Source organism: Ochotona princeps, chromosome 19 (genome assembly GCF_030435755.1).
Source record: "Ochotona princeps isolate mOchPri1 chromosome 19, mOchPri1.hap1, whole genome shotgun sequence".
In the NCBI taxonomy this organism is placed as follows: Eukaryota; Metazoa; Chordata; class Mammalia; order Lagomorpha; family Ochotonidae; genus Ochotona; species Ochotona princeps.
Genome location: NC_080850.1, coordinates 43,307,945 through 43,331,261, shown reverse-complemented (window position 1 = coordinate 43,331,261; position 23,317 = coordinate 43,307,945). Strand labels below are relative to the sequence as shown.

The 23,317-nt window shown below is 53.1% G+C and overlaps 1 protein-coding gene across 1 annotated transcript in view; it reads left to right on the top strand.

Moving 5' to 3' along the window:
* Positions 1 to 837: 837 nt before the first annotated feature.
* SNX24 (sorting nexin 24) overlaps positions 838 to 23,317 on the top strand; it is a 90,154-nt gene continuing 67,674 nt past the window's right edge. Inside the window, exon 1 of the mRNA XM_058677502.1 lies at positions 838 to 1,140. Within this exon, the coding sequence (XP_058533485.1) occupies positions 1,081 to 1,140 (60 nt within the window). The 5' untranslated portion in view covers positions 838 to 1,080. The remainder of the gene's footprint in view (positions 1,141 to 23,317) is intronic.

Below are 23,317 nucleotides of genomic sequence, written 5' to 3'. Positions count from 1 at the left end.
AGGTGGAGACGCCCCATCTTCCAGAAGAAACAGAGTTACAAGGACACGCCTCGCCTGCGGCCTGGCCACTTCTGGCTGCAAGAGGTCACCTCTTAGTTTCTGTTCTGTTTGCGGCTGTAACCTGAGGAAGAAATGCAGTACTTTTTTTGGGGGGGGGGTGGTAACTTGACATCAAGTTCCTCAGCTGGGCAATTGGTCTTTCAGGTATTTGGGGCTTTAGGGCCTTGGGCTGGGCGGCAGGGTTCTGTCTCCCACGTGTTTTGGTTTTTTGTCTTGTGTTTCTCTAGGTTTTTTTCTTAAATAACAAAACCGTTTACAATTAGAGGCAGTGCTTTATGTAAAATGTTTTAACAAGGGACAGTAGGTATAGGCTAGCCCTCACGCTCCGCACGCGGTGTGGGTCTTGGCAGGCCCGACTTGCTTCTCTCTAAGGCACCGGCGGTTGCATGAGCCTGGCCACAGATGACACAATGCTGTTCATCTTGAGGGCTGAGTAATACTCCGCGGCGGGCCCCCTGTTTTCCCGATCTATTCATCCGCTGCGTTTGCGAAACGAAGCCTGAGCATCTTTGCGCCCCGGCGACGCTGCGTCCCCAGGCACCCCTTCCCGCCCCCCCCCCACACACACCCAGGGCTATCCGGGGACTGGACGCTGCGGCCAGGGCTGGGGGTCTCAGTGCGGCCGCTGCCCGCCAGGGTGGGATCGGATGCAGGCGACCCACCCCGAGCCTCCGTCTTTCCCAAGGCGGTGGGGTCCTGCAGGCAGGGGCTTCGGGAGCCGGGCGCGGCCGCCGCGCACCGCAGGCTCAGGGCTGCAGGCCCCGCCTCTCCCGCCGGCCGCGCTTGCCTCTCCCGCGGCGGGCCGGGCTGCCCGGCCGGCTCCAGCGCCTGCGGCCCCCGGCCTCCCTCCAGCCCCGGCACGCCCCGGCGCCAGGCGCGGCGCGCTCGGCGCGCAGACCCCGCGGCGGCCGCGCAGCCTCAGGCCCGCGGGAGAGGCGGGGCGGCCGGGCCGGGGGCGGAGCGGCGGCCGCAGCTGGGAGCCCGCCCCCGCGCTCGGCCGGCCGCCTGGCTGGCGCGGCCATGGAGGTCTACATCCCGTCCTTTCGCTACGAGGAGAGCGACCTGGAGCGCGGATACACGGTAGGCGCGGACGCGGCCCACGCGGGATCCCGCGAGGCCCCTGCGGCCGCCGCGCCCAGGGCCGCCCCGCAGCCGCCGCCCGTGCGCGCGTCGCCCCGGCTGCCCTCTCCCCTCCCCCGGCCCCTGGGGAAGGGCTGCGCCCTGGCGCGGTTGTCAAGGAGACCGGAGCTGGTGCGCGGCGGCCGAGGGGCGCGGGCCGTCGCCGGAGCCCCTGCCCTGCCCTGTGCGGGCCCGCCGGCCGCGGGGCTTCGGGGCCGCAGCGCTGCGGGACGGGGCGCTCGCCCTGCCCGGCGCCGCGCGTGGCTGGCGCAGCCGACCCCGGCGTCCCGACTCGGGAGGGCTGGGCGACAGGTTCCTGCCGGTTTCCAAGTTCCACGGGATTCCTTGAGGCGGGGGAGGTGTTACTTTGTTTCACAATCGTTGGAAGCAATGTGTGTGTGTCATCCCCGCTGGAAACGCAGGTGTTGACTTGGGGGGCGGGTGCCCCAAGTTTGTTCAGTCCGGTGCTTACCGGGCAGTGCGGGGCGAGGGACGCCGCGCGTAGGGCCAGGTGGGTTTATACACCTGTGGCCGGCAGCCCTGCTCGGGGGAGCAGTGCCTCTTGATAAGCAGCAGTTTATGCCCGGTCGTTAAAGAGAACAGGTGGGCCAGTTCCTGCTCATTTTGTTAACCTTCATTTTCTCTTTTTCCAACGCCTGTACCACTTCTTTCATCTTACTGGTTCGTCAAGGCCTCGGGCAGAGACTGTCAGAATGTTGTGATAAAGTCACTGCTGCTACTACGGCCCTTCCTCATTTGATGCGAAATCAAATATTGGCTGGGCAGCTTAGGGTAGTGATTAACCTTTATTAAAGAGCTTTCACGCGCTTTGGCCTGAGAGTTAGTAAGCATAGCTCTGCTGCTCATTTCGTTAGCGCCTGTTGGAATCTAGCAGAGCTGAATCTTTTAGGGTTAGGACAGGATGGCAGGGAGCTGTCTGCATTTCATTCACCTCTGATTCACTCAGTTGCTCACTGCTCGTTTCGTTTAAGCCCCTCTCCCCTCCCGTAAATATTATTGGTATCTGGTGACAGTGTGTATGAACCCTTTTGTCTTCAGAGCAAGAACTAAGCCACCCTCTCAAAGGGAGATTTAGAATGAAGAGCAGTGATTAAAAAAGACATATCCAGGGAGTGTGTGGGTTTTAAAATTAAATACACAGCTGGGTCCACGTGTCCCCAGACAAGTACTTGAAGTGCTCTGCACGGGAGGAAGCTGTCGCGGACCCCGTGCTCAGTGGTGGTTGTTATTTATATAAATAATCCTATCTAGTATATTAACATTTGGGCAGTCGTTAAGTGTCTTGCTTTAAAACACTTAAACGTGAACCCGTTCAAGGCTTTCTCCCTGGAACAGTATCCAGGTCTGCTTAACGGAAAATCTGGGCTGTCTTTGGGTCTGCCAGGTGGCGAGCCTGTGGCGGGAGCCTGTCGTGGTCCTGGGGGGAGCCCTCCTGTCTTGGAGGCTTTCTCCGTGGGCTCTGAGGTGAAGAAGGCTGCCACGTAGGGGCCCAGATCTCGAGAGCCAAGGGCCCGGCGGCCTTAGTGGTCCAAGGCTACACCAGTGGACCACTGCCCAGTGTGAGCTTGCTTCTTTTGATGGGCTTCCCCCACCCTGCCATTTTTCTTCATCTTGTTGTTATTTGGGGTGCACCTGCTAGTCCCCAGGCTCTGCTTTGGAAGGAGATCTCCTCCCAGGTGGTTAGAAGGCTGCTTTGGCTGTGGCAGTTGCTGCGCTCTTGACAAGTTGACGTGAAGGATGTGAGTGCATTTTCACAACATTGCTGTTCCACTTATTTTTTTAATTTTTATTTATTTTAAAAGCAGATCTGCAGGGAGAAGGAGAGATAGATACAGAGAGAAGGTCTTCCATCCAGTGGTCAACTCTCCACATGGCTGCAGTGGCCAGAGCTGAGTCAATCTGAAGCAAGGAACCAGGAGCTTCTTCTGGGTCTCCCACACGGGTGCAGGGTCCCAAGGCTCTGGGCACTCCTCGACTTTCCTCCCGGGCCACAAGCAGGGAGCTGGACAGGAAATGGAGCAGCCAGGCTATGAATCAGCGCTTCCATGGTATGCCAGCACTTGCAGATGGAAAATAAGCTAGTTGAGCCATTGTGCCTGCCCCTGCTGTTCCACTTCTGATCCAGCTCCCTGCTGATGGTCTGGGAGGAGCAGCCAAAAGATGGCCCACGTGTCTGAGTCCCTGTTTCTCCCTCCATATGGGAGACTTGGATGAAACTGGAAGGAGCTCTTGCAAACAGCGGCTTAACATTCCATGCCACAGTGTTGGCTTCTCACCAAGCTTTTTAAAAACAAACTTTAAAAACTTATTTTTTCATCTGAGGTGAAAAGCAGAGGAGGAGAGGGAGAAGTCTTCCATCCGGGGGGTTCACGCCCCAAACACCTGCAGCCTGAGACGGGATGAAGCCAGGAGCCAGGAGCTCCACCCAGGCCTCCCGCGTGGCTGGCAGGTGCCCGCATTCTTGAGCATTGTGTGCTGTGTCCTGGGGCACAGGAAGGCAGGAAGCTGTATCAGCAGCACAGTAGGCAGGACCAGAGCCAGGCCCTCTCACAGGTCACATGCTTGTCTTTATTGGCTACCTAATTACTGTGCCAGACACCTGGCACGTACACAGGCCTTTCTGTGTCCACGACTAGGATGTTTTTAGAACATTGAAGGCAAGAGTTCCTTCCAGTCCTTTTCAAGTTTGTGATGGGTATTGTTGGATTGTTATTCAGAAAAGTTTATGAGGGCCAGCGTTTTGGTGCAAAGTCTCCGCTGCTCTGGGTTCCTTACGAACTGCCTGCTAATTGGCCTGGAAAAGCAGGTGAAGATGACCAAGTGCTTGGACCCCCCCACGTCTCTATGGGAGACCCAGATGGGGTCCCAGATGCTTGGCTCTTCTGGCTGTATGGGGGGAATGAACCAATGGATGGAAGCTCTGTGCTTCTCTAACTGTCCTTCAAATACATACATCTTTTTAAAATCAAATTGACAGAAACTGTGCTCACTGTGTTAAAATAATTTCCCTGTGACCGGTGAGTCCTTGCCCTTCAGACACTGTCTATGGGTCTTGGCTGTGCTGTATGAAGACTGGAAAGGATGAAGGGGTCACAGGCTCGGGGTGTCCGCAGCCCCCCCAGTCTCCCTCTGAGTGAGTTTGGCAAGGGCTGTGCTGCCCCTGTGACCACTGGAGCCTGTGCCCAGGCGGGGCAAGAGGCCGAGACCAGCTGTGCCCTGCCCGCTGGAGGCCAGGTGGCCGTAGATGTTGGAAGTGCTGACACTGAGATCTGATCAGAATTTGCTGGCGTTGTGTGTTTGAGAAAGGGGAAGCCCTGGGCAGAAGTGTCCTGCCACAGCAACTGGAAAGTGGGGGGTCGCTTTAAATCAGTTTGCTTTATGAAGAAATAGCAAAGGACCCTGTGCCAGGAAGCAGATGGGCACAAATATGACCTCTGGGGGAGGGTCCCCATCCCTCTCGCCCACCATGGCTGAATTATGCGCCTCCCTGCTTAGCCGTAAACCCCTTGGGACAGGAAAGTGTGTCTATCTCCGCCCGCTGTGCCCCAGCACAGGGCAGTGCGGTCCCTGTCTGGCGGTAAGCCGCAAGGAGCTAGTGGATCATGTTGTAGGACAGGCAGTTGGCAGAGCCGTGGCCTGGAGACCTGAAACAGATCGGGGCGCGAGGCAGGGGTGAGTGCAGACTGGGGTTTTGAGCAAGCAGCCTGGATTATGCAAAGTTCCCAGGCAGAGGGCCATGCTGGGAGTGTGGACTTCAGCCCCGACCAGGAAGGAAGTGGCATGCTTAGCTGTTAGAAAGCTGACCTTCGTAGGCAGTTGGGGCTGCACTGAGACTGTCCCATGACCTGAGGAATCCGTCAGCACATACTGACAGTGCTGGGGCTGGAAAGTTCAAGTTCATGATGCAGACAGGTTCAGGGTCTGGAGCATGGGTGGTCCCCACTTGTGTGTCCTCCCTGATGTCTGGACAGACGGCCCTCTGGGAGTTTCATCCAGACACTAATCCCATGTATGAGATCTTTGGCCTAACTGCTCCCCAGAAGGCCCTGCCTGTTTAAGTTTAGGATTTCAAGGTAGGAGTTTGAGTGAAAATACTAACATTCAGACATTCCCATTGGGGCACTCAGTATCTCAGAGATTCTTGCAAATGATGGCTGGAGTCTGTGGGTGCAGAGCCAGCAGAAGAATATACAGCAGGCTGGGCAGTGAGTTTGCTGATGGCCAGTGCAGGCTGTGGCTTTATGTGCTGTGCCGCAACACTGCAGGCCCTCCCCCCTTTTTTTTTTTAACTTTAGAAAGAAACTTCTTCGAGAAGCATAAAAACACGCTAACATTTCATAGCCTGTATTACACATTATCATGGTGATAATGCCTAGTTTGCCTTAGTGCTGAAGTGGCGGCATGTGGGCTGAGCCTCAGCCTGTGGCTTTGGCATCCATTATAAAAACTGGCTCCTGTTTCAGCTGCTCCACTTGCAATCCAACTCCCTGCTATTGGCCGGGGAAAGCAGCGGAGGATAACCCAAGTCCGTGGGCCACTGCACTGACATGCGAGACCCAGAGGAAGCGCCTAGCTCCCAGCTTCAGACCTGTCTAGTCTGACCATAGTGGCTACTGGGGGAGTGAGCCTGTGGATTGAAGCTTTGTATCCCCCTCTCTTTTTCCTCCATAATTTGAACTTTGAAGTAAAAATAAACAAAATCAGGAAAATTGGATCCTTTGCCAACATAAGCATTGGGTACACTAATGCATGTCACATGGGAAAAACACTTGTGAGCAAACAATCTTCATAAAGAAATAGACTCAACTGTGAAAGACTTTTCCTTCTTTTTAAAGGTTTGTGTATCTGGTTGCAAGACACAGCAACAAGGAGAGGGGCGGAGAAAGAGCTCTTCCAGCTCCTCATCCGCTCTCTGAATTGCCACAACAGTTGGGTTTGGGCTAGGCTAAAACCAGGAGCCAGCAACTCTGTCGGGGTCTGCCACCTGGCTGGCGATGGCCAAGGTACTTAGGCCGTCCCCTGCAGCTTTCCCAGGCCATCGGCAGGGAGCTGCATTGGAAAGGGACATCCCTGCTGCACGGAATGCTGGGAGGCTGCCCTCAGACTAGCAGCTTCACGCACTGTGCCATCATGCGCCCCCCCATCTCTCTCAATCCCCTTCTTTCTTGTTCTCTTCGTTAAATAATTAAAAATGACTTTAGAAGTGCGTTAGGAACACACGGTCTTGTGAACTAAGAAGTACGACACATTTCTAAGCCAATCAGTGACAAATTCCGCATCTCAACAACAACAAACAAATAGCAGGTAGCTTCATATATATGTGATTATATTGTTTTGATATGTGCAGGATTCATTTTTTCAAGGTTTGTAAGTATTAAAATAACATTTGAATGATACAGTGAATGACCATTTCCCCTTACAATTCTTCCTTAGTTCCGCTTTGCTCATTTCTGTCTTCTTTTTAAAATTTAGAGGTGTTTAAAAACAAATGCAAAGCATCATTTCTTTTTATTCAGAACTCAGAGAGAGAGGAAACACACAGATGTTCTGTCTGCTGGTTCACTCCCTAAATGGCCACAGTGGCTGGACTAAAGCCAGGTCCCTGGAGCTTCTTCTGGGTTTCCCACATGGGTGCAGGAATCCCAACACTTGGGCCATTCCTCACTGCTTTTCCAGGCACATTAGCAGGGAGCTGGATTGGAAATGGAGAGGCGGGACTTGAATTAGTATCTGTACGGGATGCTGGCACCACAGACAGAGGCTTAACCTGCTACTAGCATGGTGCTAGCTCCTGAAGGCTATTTCTTTAAGTTTTCTTTTAATATTGTTTACATAGTTGAGAGAGAGGCGTGCTCATGTGGGCCTCTGATTAGGGTGGTGAGGATCAGGCATGGAGGAAGGTGCGTGGGACACATGTTTCATGATTTTTTTTTTCCTCCTGTGTCCACAGGGGAGGAGGAAGAGGTAGCTTCTCCTTGCTGTCAAACTACATCAGCACCTGGGGAAGGGGGCGGCCATTTGATGACACCTCAGAGACCCTGGTGTGGGGAAGAGTGTTCCAAGGATGTTATTTGAGTGGTTTTTAGTTCTGAGAAGTTGTTGGTTTTGTTGCTCCAGAGTTGAGAAAATGTTTCCAAGGTGTATTGGTTGAAAAAGTCGGCCTTACTGCATCCATAGACCAAGGAACATGCTGCTAACTTGGCCAGAATTGTCCAACCTGTCCTGCTTTCCATCCTGTAGCTTAGCTCAGCTGCCCCACCCGCAGAGCTGGCCTTCATGCGTGCTGACAGATGTCACCACTTTGTTCAGTCTGTCCTGCCCTCAGCCCCAGTTCTCATGCTCAGTAGCAGAAGGTACCTGGCAGGGGAATTCCATTGCCAGGCCTTCTCCCATCCCAGGGGTATTGCAGTGAAGCCTTATATAACTCGCACCCAGTCCTGGCACTTATCAACTGGTGGTGCAGCCTAAGCTGGCTGGCTTACACCCATTCTGATCCTTGTGCACGCCAGAGGGTGTGCCCAGCCTGGCCTGCCCCCTGACCCGGGTTTTGTGCTCACCAGTGGTATCAGTGGTCCAGCAGAGGAGTGTCAGAAGTTCCTCTGCCTGGCCTGCTCCCAGCCCTGGGACGTGTGCCAGAGGGTGCTGCACTCAGAATGGTATGGTTGGCCCCGTCTTCACGTTAGGCAGTAGGTGTTACAACCTGGCGCAGCCCAGTTTGCCAGCAGATGCTGCAGTCTGGCCCAACCTGGCTCACTCCAGCATTGGCCCTCATGTGAAAGGGCAGGTGTTGCAGTTCAACCAGGTCCAACCTGTTCCCCATCTTGGCTCTTTCTTGTGCCAGTGTGTGCTGTGGACTGGCCTAGCCCGACCCTACCCCAGATCCAGCCCACACTTACGCATGGTCTGGCCTAACCCCAGCCCTGGCTCTTGGATTCAACAGCGGAGCTGCAACCTAGCATGGCAGTTCCCCAAGTTTCCCTATCAGGTCTGTTCCTGGCAGTGGATCTTGTGTGTGCCCACTGGTACTGCTGCCTAGACTGACATGGCCGGCCCCCAGTCCTGGCACTCACTGGCAGGTACCTTGGCCTACCCCCACTGGCCTGCATGTGTTTTGGCTGTCACTGATGGGTACCAGAGCCTAGCCTAGTCTGGCCCACCCACAGACCCAGCTCTCTTGTGACCTGGCAGGTGCCATGGCCTAGCCTGTCCCACACCCATCATGGCATTGCAAGCACAAGCAGGTGCTAGAGCCTAGCATAGTTTGACCCATCCCCACACCCAGCCCATACACGTGCCCACTGCCCCGGCTCGCACACTCACCAGTGGGAGCTGCAGCCCAGCATGGGAGTCTCAGGAGGTCCCCTGCCAGGCCCATTCCACGTCCTGGGTCTTGCAGGTGCTGGCAATTGCTTTGACAGCCTGGCAAGGCCCACCCATAGTCTCAGCTCTGGCTGATGGGTTTTACAGCATAGCCCAGTCAGGCACAGCCCCACATCCTATCCTGGTTTTCTGCACATCAGCGGCTGTTGTGACCTGGCCCAACCCAGCCGGTCCCCAGACCCAGCCAACACACAAATGTTGATGAGTGCTATAGCCTTGCCTGGCCTGGCCTGCACCTAGCTCCAGCTCTTGTGCTCCCCAGAGGGAGCTGTGGCCTAGCAGCGAAGTTCCTAAAGTATCCCTACCAGGCCTAATGCCAGCCCCGGATCCCATGTCTGCTGTCTGGTATAGTGGCCCTGCTTGGCGTGGTCTGCCCTGAATCCTGGCTTTTGCATGTGCAAGTAGCTGCTGCAGTCTGGCCTTCTCCCAGCCCTGGCTCCTGCGGGTGTCAGGTGGGTTCCTGTCAGTTGAGTTCTGTGGTCCAGCTTAGTTTGCCTGTCACCCCCAGCCCTCTGTGTAAAGCAACAGATGCTGCAGTCCCACAGAGGGGAGCCCACAAGACCCCTACAGAATTGCCCCCGATCCAGTTCTTTCACCAATCTGGTGTGTGTTACAGCCCAGTCTGATGTGGCACAGCACTGCCACAACACCATGGCCTAGCCCAGCCAGGCATGCTCCCAGCCCCAGCTTTTGAGTGTGCCAACAGGCTGTCGGTGATGTTAGTTAGCCCAGCCCAGGTCTCCCATGTGGGCAGGTGCCTTGGGCTGACCCAGACATGCCCTCCAGTTTCCCTTCTCTAAACCACCCCGTCTCAGCTCCTTCGCCTACTTGCAAGTGCAGTGACCCAGTCTATGGAGCCCCCAGAAGTCTCACCTCCCCTGTCTTAGCCACTTCCTCTCCAACATGTGCTCAGACCCCCTTTTCCCGGCAATCTACAGCCCTCTACCCTGGGGGCTGGGGTGGCATGTCCCGGCCTGGCATTCCCCGCCTTCCGCACTTATCTTTGAAATAAAGCAGTAAGCAGCTGTACTGGCACACTGGTATAGTTAGCACAAATTTGGCATTCACCAGGCCCAGGATGCCCACCAGCTGTTTTTCGGCCGACCCTAACATTTGCCTAGATACAATGCAACTTAGGTAGTTGTCTACAGCTGAGGCCCAAGGCATAATTTCATTTATAAATCTGTCCATATGAACACCTGATAGATAAAAGGCTCAAAAAAATGTGAATGTTGTTGCAGAATTAGGAAACTGATGTCCCCCAGATCCCGCAGCGTGTGCATACCGGTGTGGAATTCAGTGTATTTATTGCTGGCTGTGTTTGCCTCATTGGTGCTGAGAGCTGGGTGAGAATGGCCCTCTTACCATGTGTCCTTTTGTTCTCAGAGCAGCTTCCTCTTGGGGATGAGAGAAGTGGCTGACCCAGTCTACCTGCTGTCTTGGGGGAGAGTGCTTGTTGACCACAGGGCACTGCCCTCCCACCCTCACAGAAGCCCTGAGCCCTAAGTGTCCCTTCCTGGCTTACTGCTCTACTGGCTTCACACACAGGCCTGCTGCCAGGAAGGGTCCACCTGCCAGTCCCACAGCAACCTGAGGAGGGGTCACCAGATGGAGTTGGAATCATGGGCGACTGCCCTGGAGCTGGCAGCGTGGGCTTTCCATTCCTGCCTCCCAGCCAATCCCACAGGCGCCTCCGTGGGAGGGTGATGCTGATGAGGGCGCAGTGCCCACAGCCCTGTGTCGTCATTAGGAGCCCAGGTGGTGAAGGGGGCCTCTGTGTAGCAGGCCCTGGCTCCCGGGGGGTGCCTCCTGCCAGCTATGTGGCAGGGGATTTCATCAAAGGTGTGAGAGGGGGTCTCTATGGCAGAGGACAAAAGAGCACTTTGAACTTGTTCTTTACATTGTGGCAAACGGAGATTGAACTATGGAAACAGAGTACTTAAAACATTCAGGAGCAGAGGCCAGCTTCCCTTCATTGAGTTAGACTTAAGTGTTCATATTTGTGGTAGGATTTATTTTCCAATTTACTGTTTTTAAAAAACTTGGCTTTGAAATCATTTTAGATTTGTAGAAACTTGAGATTAAAACAGACAGTGCTGTGTCCTCTTACCAGTTCCCCCAGTGTTAACACATTCTGTCACTGTGGGTCTTTGGTCGCCATGGGGAAGCATAGTGTTTGCTTCATCACTTTTAACTAAACTCCAGACTTCATTTGGATTTCAACAGCTTTTCCACTTCTGTGTTTTCCCTCCCTTTTTTGTCCCTGGATCCAATCCAGGATACCACCTTGCATTTTTTTTTTTTTTCTGCTTTGATCAGCTCTTCCGCAGTCCAAGCTGCAGCCCGCGGTGTCTGAACGGGGCAGGCGTGTTCTTGGAGATGAAGGTGCTGATCACAGAGTGGGTGAGTTCAGGTGCTTCCTGGGTGTTTCCGGACTTTGGCAAGAGCGGGTTTGTAAAATGTCCCGGGTTTGTGGTGGAGACTGCCTTACTGGGGAGGGCCGTGGGCTGTGGGCTCTGCCCTCAGACCCCATCTCAGCCTTTTAAAGCTGTACTCGACTTGGGGCAAGCTGCTCTCCTGACACTGCCAGCTTTGTAGTGCTGATTTGTGGCTTCATTGAGATGATGCAGAATGCCAGCAGGAGGATCTTTGGTTTATTCATGATTTATTTTCATTTCAAATAGATTTTTGCCTTGAGGGTAACTTGTGTTTCTTTTTTTTTTTTAGCTCTTTAATGTAACTTGATAATGTAAACAAAAGCCCAAGAGAAATGTTTAGGTTATAAGAAGTAAACTCTTGGCAAATACTTTGAAGTTCTCCAACAGCAACAATTACGTACAGCCAAGTGGTATTCTTATGGCAGCTTTCAGGCTGCGTGCTATCTTAGCGCTCCTTGTCTGCTCTGCCTGCGCGTGCTGTGGGTCCCCATGATCACCACGGCTGTGGGGGATCCGGATATGTGGCAGGGGTCACTTTCCTGTCTTGCTGGTGCATCTGTGTCCCCACCCCAGCCCCGCAGCATCCAGGAACTGCCGGAGTCTCGCCGTACTCTCTACTGCTGATTTGCCAGGCCCCTGACAGATCTGCTGGGATCTCGCCTGGCATTTGCTTTGTATCCTTGGTGCCATTTTCTTGGCCTTCCCCCTCCCGCCCTGTCCGGGGTAACTCTTGGTCCTGAGATGTCCACACAGCAGTGGAGAGAAGCAAGGTCCCTTTGACTCTGCTCTGTCCCACTGCTCCGTGTGCGTCCTCCCCACACTTGTTGCCATTGGAAGAATGTCTCAGACCTATCTGTGTGTTTTCAGATGTATGTCTTTCTTTTATAGTACAGTCGTGATGTCATTGGCATACGAATAGCAGGAATTCATCAGTCTCACAATATATAATCCATGTTTCACCCACCCCCAACCGGAGCTTCCGCAGGGGATGGAAGAAGTCCAAACACTACCATGCAGAAACCAACGTCATCGGAAAGACAACCAGAAGCCCTGAGCGGCCCGCAGAAACAGAAGAACAATAAATGTCCTTCGGGACCAGGGAGGAGAGCTTTCTCGGTCCGAGCCTGGCTCCACCTCTGGACCCCCGCCCTCCCTCACAATGACCATCGGGATTGCTTCAAAACCCCTCATAGCAAACAAACAATCGTACAAACTAAAAAAACCTAAAATAAATAGACAAACAACAAAAAGTAGAGCTTGGAATCTGACAGGAAAGAGCTGGCGTGGATTGGCTCATGCCTCACTGGGTGGGACACAAAGATTAATCACTCCTCACCATAGTGTTGAGGATTTTCCTGCACACCCCCCCCCAAAAAAAAATGTTCTGCACCTTAAATGTCGACAAATGTCTTGTTAGAGTTACAAGCCAGTCTAGAAAACCCTAAAATCTGCCAAGATCAGCAAAATGATACTTCAACACAACAAATGGCTAAATACTAAAATGAAATAGACACGAGACAGCTGAATGGTACCTTGTAGCCATTTTAAGGTATATAGCAGCCGGTCCTGTATATAAACTAAAATTGAAATGTCAATGAGCTAATCATAGGTTGTGATTAAGAACTTGCTTTTTTTTTTTTTTAACATGCTGGTTACTCAAAACCATGTCAATTCCATAATGTTGCAAATTGCTGTTGATGTTATATTGGGACTCTTAATTGACTGGGATGATATTCTACCAGCTCTAACTTCGGACCAGAAATGGTCTCCCCAAGAAACTGTTCAACCCATCTGGACAATAAGTAGCTGGACTCTATGCTTGGTATACGTTTGCAAGGAAAGAATCTTGATTGAATTTGAACTGTAATACTGCACCAAGGTGGAGGAATCCACTAGGGGGGAGGGGTGTGGGGAGGGGTGGGGGGATTCCCAGAGCCTATGAAACTGTCACATAATGCAAAATAATTAATAGAAAAAGAGCCACTGTAAAAAATATATATATATATATATATAATATATATATATATATATATATATACATATAATCCATGTTTATATAAATCCATGCGGTCAGTTGTGGATATAACATGCTGGATGTAGTTTAATCATTGTGTTGATCGTTTTTCTGTGCTGTTTGTTCTGTCTTTGTCCTTTACAAAGAGGCAGTATTTACTTGTTTTAGTTCTCAGAGGTGAGAGACAGCCACAGGAAGAAATGGCTAAAAAAAGGAAACACACAACATAGGCAAGCTTCTGTGAAGATAGCAGATGTCACTGGGAATTAGCGAAAGGCAAAGGAAAATGCAGTGTGTGTGTGTGTGTGTGTGTGTGTGTGTAGATTCAGCAGGTGCAATAGGCAAAAAGGAGGTGAGAGCCAGCGCTACAGGAGGATGTGGGATGTGGGGATCGGGTGTGTAAGTCTAGGAGGAAGACGTGTTATGGTCATTTGGCAGTGCTTAGTAAACAGGGTCACCCACTCCATGGCCCACCTACATAAACCTACAGCTGGTTCTGACAGCACTGAGCATTGCGCACAAAGTGGAAACAAATCAGTTCAGTTTGTCTGGACTCTCCGTAGTGAGCCTTCTGGGGACATTGCCGTTGAAAGTCTGTGGGAGGAAATGTCTGGTGGCCTGTGTGGAACACAGATTGGAAAAGTGTTGGTAGCCAACTGGGATGGGAGATACAGCAAAACTGTTCCGGTGACCAGTTCTAGAAGAGAGAAGGAAGGTAAAGTTGTAACTTCGATGAAGTCCTGGGGAGAGTGTACACCCCGTGGTACTCAGCCAGTGAGGAACCAGGGGAGGGACCTGCGAGCTGGGATAAGACTCAGATTGCTGTGTGTGCCTGCACGTCAAGCACCTGATTTTGCAAGACTGGTAATAAATGCTGATCTTCCCCGCACTTGCTGAAGCTGACAGTGTGTCTTTAGGGGACACATGATGGTGTTTTCCACAGTCTGTGACTTCTGGGAGCTTGTGAGCCAGCTGAGGGTGGAACAGGAAAGAGGGCAATGAAAGTTGAATTATCTGTAGTGGACGGACAGTGTAAGTGCGTTGGAGACAAACAATAGGGGCTGTGGAGTGTGGGGGTGTGATGGGGAAGGAGCCTTGAGTTCCTGGCTCCGGACTGAGCCCCTGACAGGGCCTTACAGGTGGCACCCAGATGGGGTGTTGTTGGGGCTCGATCTTAGGCACTGCAGCTGCATTTGAAGGTGGAGTGGGGTGCGTCCTCTGCTCTTGGCTTGATGGGTCGGTGTCTGCTAAGACCCGATGGTGGGCTCCGAATCACTTCTCTAAAGAAGACTGTCCCATGATGGCAGAGCCCAGAGCCTAAGGGACCACACTGCGCTTTGTCAAAGCAACCTGCAGGAGTGTGAACAGCTCCCGGCCTGGCCCTGGCACTGCAGGTGCTGTTGGCTCACCTGGACGTGCTGCCCTGTGGCAGAGCCCTCCCTTCCTCTGGACTCCCCTCTGAACCAGCAGCCTTGGGCACTTCATGGGATGAGGAGTGTGTTGCCCTGGAGTCTGTTAGCGCTGTGCAAGGCCGTCTGCCTTGCACTCTCTGTGGTGCCACAGATGTCTCATCCAGACACGCCTTCCAGAAACGCCCGGAATCATGGGTGCCTGGATGTCTGGGCACCCTGTGGCTCCTGTCAAGTTGACATGTGAAGCTAACCTTTACCCCCCATGCTAAAAGTGGAACACAGCTGGTGGTACCTGTCTCCTGTTTAAGTTCAGGTGGCCGTGGCATGGGAAAGGGCCTTCATGTTTCGTTGTGGGATATTTGAGACTGTTTCATCGCCCTGTCGGTGGAAGCCTTCTCAGATGCATGTCTACACAAAGTTGGCATATCACAGTTTTTAACACATGATCGTGGCGCAGGGGAGGGAAGTTGATGTGGAAAAGCTCTGTTTTTGTTGCTTACTCTCATTGAACAATTAGACCTCGTTGTCAGTAAAAATTGATGACTGCAGCTTTCAAACTATTGAGCCTGTGCTAATAAATGCAACAGTTGTTCATAATTCGGTGGTAAATGACCTTTAAATGTAGCTGTTTACCAAGGCTGTCCTTGGGGAACAATTTAACTTCCAAATGACACCCTTGAGTACTTGTTATCATTTAAATATGCTTCCTTTTGTCAATAACAGAATAACAAATACTGGTTAGATTTCTGATGTTGATTCAGATACCAGGAAACCTGCTGAATAAATTAGTGTACGTTTGATTTATATTGACCAAAATTTTTTTACCTTGCCGTGTTTCAGGTCAAGGTGATGTGCATTTCAATGTGTCGTGGAGCAGAGGTCACGTTTGAATGACATGAATGCTTACGCTGGCTTTCATTAACTTTTAAATATTGTCCTGAAAATCCTTCTCAGGTTCTAATTATTAGGAGCAGGGTTGGAATGAACTTAGGGCACTAGTGGAGACCTTATTTAAAAGTCAATAGTCTTGATCTTTCCCATAAAAATTATTGGAGTATATTATTGCTACATTTCACCTCATCATTCGTATGGAAATCAGATGTTTTTTTCCCCATCCTAGGCTTTGCACTCATTGTCTGTAGTTTTTCCATTGATAATTTCACAGCCCCCTCCAAAAAAGGCTGAGATAGCTCTGAAAAAAGCCAAAGAGTGGATGAAAACCTGAGCGGCTGCAGGAGGTTCTTTCCCAGGCAGATGTGCTGGGAGCTTCTGGATGCTGGCGTTGCGAGGGTGGGAGCAAGGGTGTTTGCAGGGTGCAGCCGGGTGGCCTCATCTCTGGCAGCCCCTCGTTAGCAGTCAGCACAGTAGTGCTGTAGGATGTTTTGACGCAAAACATGGCAGCAACCTTGTTACTTGTCTCACACGAAGACCAGTTTTCATATGGACAAAACCTAGTGTGCAAAGCAGGATTTATTTAGGAAAAGGGCGCCTGCCATGGAGGCAGGAGGGGATTCCTTGTGTCCAGAGGAGAAAACTCCAGGGAAAAAAAAGCCCTCCACTGAGTTAATGGTGGAGATGGTGTCTTTTTTTTTTTTTTTTTTTTTAAGATTTATTATTATTGGAAAGCCGGATATACAGAGAGGAGGAGAGACAGAGAGGAAGATCTTCCATCCGATGTTTCACTCCCCAAGTGAGCCGCAATGAGCCGGTGCACGCCGATCTGAAGCCGGGAACCAGGAATCTCTTCCGGGTCTCGCATGCGGGTGCAGGGTCCCAAATCTTTGGGCCGTCCTCGACTGCTTTCCCAGGCCACAAGCAGGGAGCTGGATGGGAAGTGGAGCTGCTGGGATTAGAACCGGCATCCATATGGGAACCCGGCGTGTTCAAGTCGAGGACTTTAGCTGCTAGGCCACGCCGCCGGGCCCGAGGTGGTGTCTTTTAAAACTTCGCTTCAAAGGAGTTTCTCCAAAAACAAAGGAACACGCCATGTTCATGGGCGGAGTCCAAGGAAGTCTGCTCAGGGCTGCGGGTGTTGGATCTCCCAGCCATGTGTCTGTGGCCAGGCTTCCTGCTGGGGCTCCTAGCTCCCTGGCCATCACTGCCAAGCAGTGGGCGAATCCTGAGCGTGTGGGCGGCCAGAGCAACAACGGACTTGAGCTTCTCCCGCTGGCTGCTCATCGGCGAGCCCTGGGGTCTTGGGGGTCTGGAATTACTTCCTAAGGACGTGCATGGATAAGACCACAGTACCTGTAGGTGAGGAATGAATCCGGAGGGACACTCAATCACCCACCCACTGTACTTGCAGGTAAATGAAGGGACTGAGACCTGGTGGTTTGGAGGGGAGAGACTGGAAGATCTGTATGGGTCAGACTTATGCACCAGCCCATGTGGGAATCCGGAGTTGGGCTTGTTAGCATGGAGCATTGCTGACTGCCACACGCCAGTCCACGTGAAAGCCAAGGCTGGGGGCCAGTCTAGCAGGGCTGGATCCCAGTACCTGACTGAATATTGGAACAGGAGACGGGTCACATTTGGCAGGGCCAGGACACGAGCGAGCACATGAGAAAACCAGGTGTGGGGGTAGATTCTGTGGGGATATGTTTGCCAAACCCTGTGGAAATACGAGTCTTGCTGGTGATGGGCTGAGCTAGGTGTGACCGTGGAACCTGCCACCACTGTTGGGTACAGGGACCAGGAGTAATCTGGGCAGGTCCAGGCTGCAACAGCCACATGTGCATCCTAAAACTGTGTGTAGGGCAGGCTGGGCCGCAACAGTCAGCAGCTCAGGCTAGGCCAAGATGGAGGAACACTCGGCCTGCCCCAGCACACAGCAGGGGTCCTATGCTGCCCATTCAGTGGCAACCACACCATTGTTCGCTCACTTGTAGCTTAGTGCCTAGGTTGAATGAATCCACAAGAACACAGGAAGTGGCAGTGTTGAGAATGCTGTTATCGGAGAAAGGAAGTGGAGAGAGTAAGGCTGAAAGTGGAGAGAGGATGACACGTGGTAGACGGGCCTGCACAGGGGTGAGTCACTGGGCGGCAGTGAGGCTCCCACGGCCTTTCTCGGCAGTGGACTTGCTTAGGCGCAGGAGCTGGAGCAAATGGCTGGTACGGGGAAAGACTTGACTTTGATCAAAGTGGGTATCAGTAATTGAGTGATAAAATTTGGACCAAGGGGCTGGCGTTGTGGGTAAAGCCACCCCCTGTGATGCTAGTATCCCATACAGACACCAATTGGTGTCCTGGCTGCTCCTTCTCTAATCCAGCTCCCTGCAGGTGGTCAGAGAAAAACAGTGAAGGATGGTGCATGCTTGGGCCCCCACCAGCAGGGCTCTGTCCTGGCCATTGCAGCCATCTGGAGAGTGAGCCAGGGGATCAGAGCTGTCTCTGTCTTGCTTAACTCTGCTTTTTAAAATCAAGCAAATAACTACATCTTTTGAAAAAGTGGCCCAAGTAAATAAACAAAATCTAGGTCATCGTGTTGCTGCTGGAGGGGCAGATCTTTAGCGAGAAGGAGATACAGGGAGAAATAGCCATTTACTGGTGCATTCCTCAAGCTGGCAGCAGCGGCTGGAGCTGAGCCGATCCAAAGCCAGGAGCCAGGAGCTTCTTCCAGGTCTCCCACGCGGGTGCAGGGTCCTAAAGCTTGGGCTGTCTTCGACTGCTTTCCCAGGCCACAAGCAGGGAGCTGGATGGGAAGTGGGGCAGCTGGGACACAAAACAGTGCCCATAGAGGATCCCAGCATACCTGAGGCAAGGATTTAGCCACTGAGTCATTGTGCCAGGCCCCGATCTGCAGTTTATAACTAGGAGATGGTGTACAGATGGTCTCAGTGGTACAGTTCCAGGGGTTGCCTTATTTGGGCATAACTGGATTTCACAGGCGTCCAGTATCAGCTGCTGTGACTGGCTAACTCAGGGCACACACTCAGACAGCTCACAGACAGCTTGCACATCCAGCTGAGCTGCACTCACTACACAGAGAGGTTGCGTTGGGCCACTTTTTTTTTTTTTAAGATTTATTTATTTTTATTGGAAAGAGGAGGAGAGACAGAGAGGAAGATCTTCCGTCCATTGATTCCTTAAGTGACTGCAACGGCTGGAGCTGAGCCGAAGCCAGGAGCCAGGAGCCTCTTCCAGGTCTTCCACATGGGTGCAAGGTCCCGTGGCTTTGGGCTGTCCTCAACTGCTTTCCCAGGCTACAGGCAGGAAGCTGGATGGGAAGTGGGGTTGCCAGGAATAGAACCAGCACCCAACCAGAACCCAGTGCGTTCAAGGTGAGGACTTCAGCCACTAGGCTATGGCACTGGACCCAAACTTCCCTTTTCTGACCTCAGCCAGCTCATGAAGCTTCTGAAGAGGGCATGAGTGAGCCTGGGAAGCAGGTGAACTCGGCAGCTTCTCTCATCGCCTTGTGTCTAGTGAGGACTGTGCAAGCCATGAACTTCAGTGAGCCTCATCTCCCTAAGTCCCTCGTGTCTGCTTTCCCCCAAGGCTTGAGTACTAGGCACCTCCTAAGAACTGTGAGCACCTGCTGTTGTTTCCAGAACTTGTGGTGCAATGTCTGCCAGTTGGAGTTACCGGGTTGTCATAGATGTTATCTGCCATCTGATAGAATTCTCTGGTTTCTTGCCTTTGGGTAATCCCATACTTAGTTCACTGCTCAAAAGAAAATGGAGGAAAACAGTGGCACAGCAAGCTTGTTGTCATGCTTCCGGGCTGGAGAGTGGCGTCGCAGGCCTTCTGGTCACTTCCCACGTGAGGACAGACCAAGAACAGCGACTCTGACTTAACAGCCAGTTGATAGCGGCTGTCCAGTGATCCCAGCGTACTTAGGTGAAATTCCAGTGCCTTTCTCAGCCTTAGGCTCCTAACAGTATTTTGTGGTTGCTTTCTTACTTTTTCTCAAGGTCTTTCTAGAAGCGCACGGCCAACCGGTGCTCGGTGCACGTGGATCTTAGTGTGGTGGTCACAGCCTGGCGGTGGGGTGGAGCCGGTGTCTACTCAGACCTGTTCTTCATGCTCTGCTCAGAGCAAGTTGGACTTTGGACTCCTGACTCACAGAGTTCGTGTCTTGCTGTGACATGGGATCACCAGGTGTCAGGGTCCCTCATTGAATGGGGAACGGTCTGGGCTTGTGTGTGTTCTGGGACTGTGGCGCGTTGCCAGAGCTCGTCATGTTTGAGCAGTACCTGTGGGGCCAGCGCGGGGGTCTGTGGGAGCTGGGCCTCGGGGCTGGCTGGGACCAGCAGCTCTTTTGTGCAGCAGTGAGCGAGGCTGCATGGAAAGCTCCCGACTCACGCCGCACCCGGTGATGAGAAAGCTGTTCAGTGCACCCTGGTGTGTAGGATGTGCCCAGCGGGGTCCAGTGGCGTCTTGGGCGGCCTCACTGCCGTGACTGGGACGGCCGTGGAACTGTCTGGACTTGGCAAGTACAGGAAGCAGAAAAGGAAGGAGTCCAGTGAGCGGGTTCCCGTCCCTCCTCACTGCTCCTCACTGCTCCCCACTGCTTTCCTGAGCTGTGTTCCCTGCCCCGTGCCAGTGGCTGGAGGGTCAGGCGTTCCTGCCACCTTGGGGTCCCTTCCCCTGCTGATTGACTTCCGTGTTCCCTCTCCAGAGCACTTCCTTAGTTCACTCCCTCTTCCCGGGAAACCCGCAGGAAGTGATTCCCCGCTGTCCTGGGAAGTGGTTAGTGCACATGGCTGTCCGTTTTCCCTTTACAGAGCTCACCTGAGACTCCACTTAATGCTGGCTTTACCAGGAAGCAGGGGAGGGCAGGCAGGGGCACCTTGGGGTCCATGAGCTGCTCCGCTGCAGGTTGTTCCCCTGGGTGGTGGGACAGCATGGTCCTGGGAGCAGGCCCCGGGACATCGGGGTGTGGAGTCTGCTCCACTTCCTTTCTCGTCGGCAGAATGGGAAGCTTCTTCCCTGGCAGGCAGCAGGCAGGCCAGCAGACGATGGTTTAGTTGCAGCTGTGTGGGGTTCTAGAGCCCAGCAGCTGTTCTATGCATGGGGAAGATGAGGGCCGGGGGGATGGGGGATGAGGGAACACGGTCTCTTGCAGGTTCTTTAGCTGTCACGGTGGCGCTGGGCAGGCAGGGTCCGGTACAGGCTGTTCCTGAAATAGCACCGAAGATGGTTAGTAGGCCGGGGTCACAGAATGGAGAAATGGACACGGCCGAGCCCAGGGGACTTAGGACGCCCTGGACGCTGGCAGAGGCGTGTGGAGGTGCGCTGCCTGGAGGCTGTGCTTCAGCAGTTCCCTAAATTAAATTTTCACAGAAAATATTTAGACTGCTTTATTGGAATCAGGGTTAATCATGGGAGATGAGTATTATATCAACCGTTAGAATCAGTGTAAACAAAATCTTCCCCCTTTGGTCTGGGGGTTTCCTTGGAAAACTGCAAGTTACACCGGGTGTGGTTGTTACATGAAGGATGTGGGGTGGCACTCGATGTGGGCCTGGTGGGCGCGGCCCCTGGGCGGGCGATGAGCTCTGCAGGTGAGTGCGAGGGTCGCTGCCAAGTGTGCCCTGCCCTGCTCACATCCCAAGCTGGGGAAACTTTTTCATGAAGAATGTCTACCTGAAGGGGTTGTTAGAGAGGAGCTGGAGGTGGAGCGCAGGGGCACTAGAGGGGGTGGCAGAGCTGCTGCCCACCAACCCCTGGTGGTGAGTGCCCTTGTTTTCACATGGGCTTTTACAGCACCCAGCTGGCTGCAGCCATTCTCAAAGGAGGATGCAGGGCCCTGCCTGGCTGCCTGGTACAGCTGCAACCCACCCAGAGCCCGAGCTTGGCTGATTTTTGCCTTATAAAAAGCTGGGAAAATGGGCCTGCTAAAAATGTTTAGTCTGCAAAGCCTCGTTTTATTTATCATCTTGGGGAAGAACAATGTTTTGTTGTGTTGCGGTCAAAATAGAAGCCGACCTTGCTCGTTCACCAAAGCTCAGATCCGTGAGATATGGGGGGCAGAATAATAGAGTTCAATGGAGAGAGTGGAGGGTGATTATTTGTGGCTTGTCACTTGCAGCCCTCTGAGACCCCAAGCGATCCAAATCTGGGGACTCCGCGCAGCTCTGCACACCGGCCAGCACCTGCATCAGGGCAATCTCCCTGGGCCACAGACAGCGCCGAAATTGCATCAGTTTGTCATGCACCGAGCATGCCAGCCTCACACAGTATCATTTGGTTGCAAATGGGCCTGGCCCGGACGCCCTGAAACACATTCTGTGGTATCTGACTCTTGGCCTGCGATTTGTCATGTCCCTGCTGCTCTCCGCGTGCGGTTGCTTTAATAGATTCTGACGGTTTCCTGCAGGAACACGGGAGGCGTCTGGCAGGAGCGTAGGGCACGGGCAAGACTGCTGGTCAGACGGCCACGGAGCATGCGGGAAGACTGCCCGTGCTTTGCTTCCAGTATTCCTGCTAGATCATAAAGCTGTAGTTTTCTGTACTTTTTTTTTCCTTAATCAATATATTGCACTCTCTAATTTGAATTAAGTGTATTTTAATTTTGAAAGGAATTGCAAGCGTAGAAATGCAGTCCTGACCTCAGAGTCAGCGTGGAGAAGCCACTGCTGTGAGCTTGGAGCCAGGAGGGGCTGCTGAGCCCCTCGGGGGCCTCACGGACTGGCCCCTGCAGCGGTGGCCGTCCTGGGCACACTCAGGCCCTGCTCCCAGCTGCAGCCTGTATCCCCGGAGATGGCTGTGTAGGTCGGAGTGGGAGACAGTGAGGAATGTGTGGTGGGAGCACAGGCTGTGGAGATGGACTTTGCCTTGAGGCCATTTGGATCGAACTTGACATTCACGCTCCACAGGGTGGGGAGTTCTAATTGGGTGACTGTTCTAATTGTGTAAGACTGTGTGTGCATAGAGACAGACGTGTACCCATTTCTCTGGACCTCTGTACCTCTCTCTGTGGATCTGGTGCCTGACCTAGAGAAAGCCTGGGTCATAGAGAGATTTGCATACTGGAAACTCCCGGCACTTTGCCTTACTGACTGTGAAATTGATCTAGTTGTGAGCTAAGTCAGTTTCCAATGATCTCCGGGAGGCTGGGATTATGAGTTTGGCCAACCCAGAGGAGTTTTAGCCAACCCAGGCTGACCGTGGGCCAGCCATGTCCTGTTAACCTGGGCTATCAGCAGCCTCCTGCTGTGGTTCAAAGCCCTGGGCCCTGCTGGCCCTCCGGAGAGCTGTGCAGGATGCACCTGCTGCGTGTTGGAATGTGGACTTGGTGCACTCTTGGCCTGGGCTGCGTGCTGGTTCTGTGCTCTCCTGGGTCTCCTGTGGGGGGGCATCTGCCCTCTTCTCCATGCCCCCGTTCTAGACCCATAGTGGTTTCTGCATCTGACAAGCTGTAGGACATACCGCTCGGTGTTAGGCAGTTACAGGCTGCCCGCAGGCTCCGGGTCCACTCTCATGGTAGAAGGAGCAGGGCAGAGTGTGCCACTTCTGGCGAGCAGGTGGAGTATGGTTATCACAGAGGGGTGGGCATACCGCAGTTATGGCCGCTGTCCAGGAGCTGCTGGACCACACACTTGCCGAGGGTGAGCATGTCTGTGCAGGCAGGTCCCCCTCCTGGTTGAAGATGTATGGAGAGCTGGAAGTTCAGGCACAGCTTCTCAGAAAAATGTATCCATCCTAAGAGTACCCAGCCTTTGTGGCAGCGCTGCTGTCCTTGTAGTCCCAGCCCAGCCTCTGTGTTGGCCCTGAAATCCTGGTTTCCTTGCCAGGGACACGTCTGAAATAAAAGAGGTCAACAGGCCAATGAGCACCATGCTGGCCACCTGCCGGCCTTTCCTCCTTCAGCTCCCACGGGATGTTCTGACACCTGTCGCTGGGAGCCTGGCCCTCAGTGGCCGGGAAGC